The 1867-nt window shown below is 65.9% G+C and overlaps 1 protein-coding gene across 1 annotated transcript; it reads right to left on the minus strand.

Annotated features, from left to right (window-relative positions):
• Positions 1 to 570: 570 nt before the first annotated feature.
• Positions 571 to 1728, minus strand: POU3F3 (POU class 3 homeobox 3). Its single transcript, XM_085320791.1, has one exon. It carries the CDS (start codon positions 1711 to 1713, stop codon positions 571 to 573), a length of 1143 nt encoding a protein of 380 aa, XP_085176917.1. The 5' UTR covers positions 1714 to 1728.
• Between the last annotated feature and the right edge of the window lie 139 nt (positions 1729 to 1867).

The following is a 1867-nucleotide window of genomic DNA, read 5'->3' on the forward strand; positions in this document are numbered from 1 at the left end:
AAGGAGAAAAAAGTTTTTGTGATTCATAGAAGAGAGCCCTTTTGGGGATAGGGGGGAGAGAGCCGGGGGGAGGAGGGGAGAGAAAAGGTGCAGACATCAGTGCTGTTCACCGCTGCAAGAGGGGGCTAATTCGGAGAATAAAAATTAAAAAAAATACTAATAATAATAATAATACAAAAAAACAAAACCAGAAACAAAAACACCCAACCACCCCCTCTTCCCACAGACAACCCCCCGGACACATCTGCAGTTTTGGTGCATTACGCATCTCCACCCCGTTTCCCCAACACAGTATTAAACGCTATCGCTCGGATCGCCCTTCTCCACCGCTCCCTATCGGTATCGCTCTTATATGTATATATATATAGATGCACGCGTCTATCCATATATATATAAACACAAGCAGTCTGAACGAGCCTGGATCTCGTGTGTGTGTGTGTGTGTGAGCGCGAGCGTGTGCGCGGCGCTGCCGGAGCCGGAGCCGGAGCCGGCGGCGGTGCCGGAGCCGGAGCCGGTGCCGGCGGCGGTGCCGGCCCCGCTGGCCCCGCTGCCCCCCTGCTGCCGCGCCTCTCACTGCACGCTCGTCTGCAGTCCGTGGTGAGGGGGCGGCGTGTCGGAGTTCACGGTGCCGACCTGGGAGTAGACATCGTCGGGGGTCTGCTGCTGGATCCCCGGGGGGGTCATCCTTTTCTCTTTCTGCCTCCGATTGCAAAACCAAACCCTGACCACCTCCTTCTCCAGCTGCAGGCTGTCCGCTAGGTTCGTAATCTCCTGGGCGGAGGGCTTGGGGCATTTCAGAAAGTGGCTCTCCAAGGCCCCCTTGACACTCACCTCGATAGAGGTCCTCTTCTTCCTCTTCCTGCCCTGGGCGGCGATCTTGTCGATGCTGGTGGGGCTGCCCGTGGAGGAGTCGGCTTCCTCCAGCCACTTGTTCAACAAAGGCTTCAGCTTGCACATGTTCTTGAAGCTGAGCTGCAGGGCCTCGAAGCGGCAGATGGTGGTCTGCGAGAAGACGTTGCCGTAGAGGGTGCCCAGGGCCAAGCCTACGTCGGCCTGGGTGAAGCCCAGCTTTATCCGCCGCTGCTTGAACTGCTTGGCGAACTGCTCCAGGTCGTCGGAGGTCGGCGTGTCCTCGTCCGAGTGCGGGTCGTGGCTGTTGACGGCGCCGTGGTGCGGCGGGTGGTGCGGGTGCTGGTGGTGGTGGTGGTGGTGGTGGCCGGGGTGCTCGCCCAGCTCCGGCGTGTCGCCGCGCACCAGCCCCGGGTGCACCAGGCTCTGCCCGCCGGGGGGGGGGCTCAGCATGCCGTTCACCGTGAAGCCCCCGGGCTGCGAGTAGATGAGCGACTGCTGCTGCTGCTGCCCGCCGGCCATGGAGGGCAGGTGGGCGGCCGTGGTGGCCCCCCAGGCCGCCGGGTGCCCCTGGTGCGGGGGGCCCAGGTGGGGCGGCCGGTGGTGCAGCGCCGTGCCCGAGTGCAGGTCGTCGCGCCCGCCGCTGCCCTTGACGTCGGGCGGCGGCGGCGGCTGCTGGGGGCTGCCCGTCATGCCCACGGGGCTGCCGGACCACGGCGAGCCGGCCTCGGCGGCGGCGGCGGCGGCGGCGGCGGCGGCGGCGGCGGCGTGGGGCAGGGCTGTCACCCACTGGTGGGCATGGCTCAGCATATGGCCGCCGTTGCTGGCGGCCATGGCGCCCGGCATGAAGTCGCTCTGGACCATCTTGGCCGCCGGGTCGCCGCGGTAGCCGCCCGCCACCGAGGTGACGGCCACGCTGCCGGGCTGCATGCCGCCGCCGCCGCCGCCGCCGCCGCCGCCGCCGCCGCCGCCCGAGTCCGAGTGCACGATGGAGCCGGCCGAGAGGATGCCGTTGCCG

The sequence above is a fragment of the Rhea americana genome, unplaced genomic scaffold, assembly GCF_003343005.1.
Source record: "Rhea americana isolate MKP2758 unplaced genomic scaffold, rheAme1 scaffold_66, whole genome shotgun sequence".
Lineage (NCBI taxonomy): Eukaryota > Metazoa > Chordata > Aves > Rheiformes > Rheidae > Rhea > Rhea americana.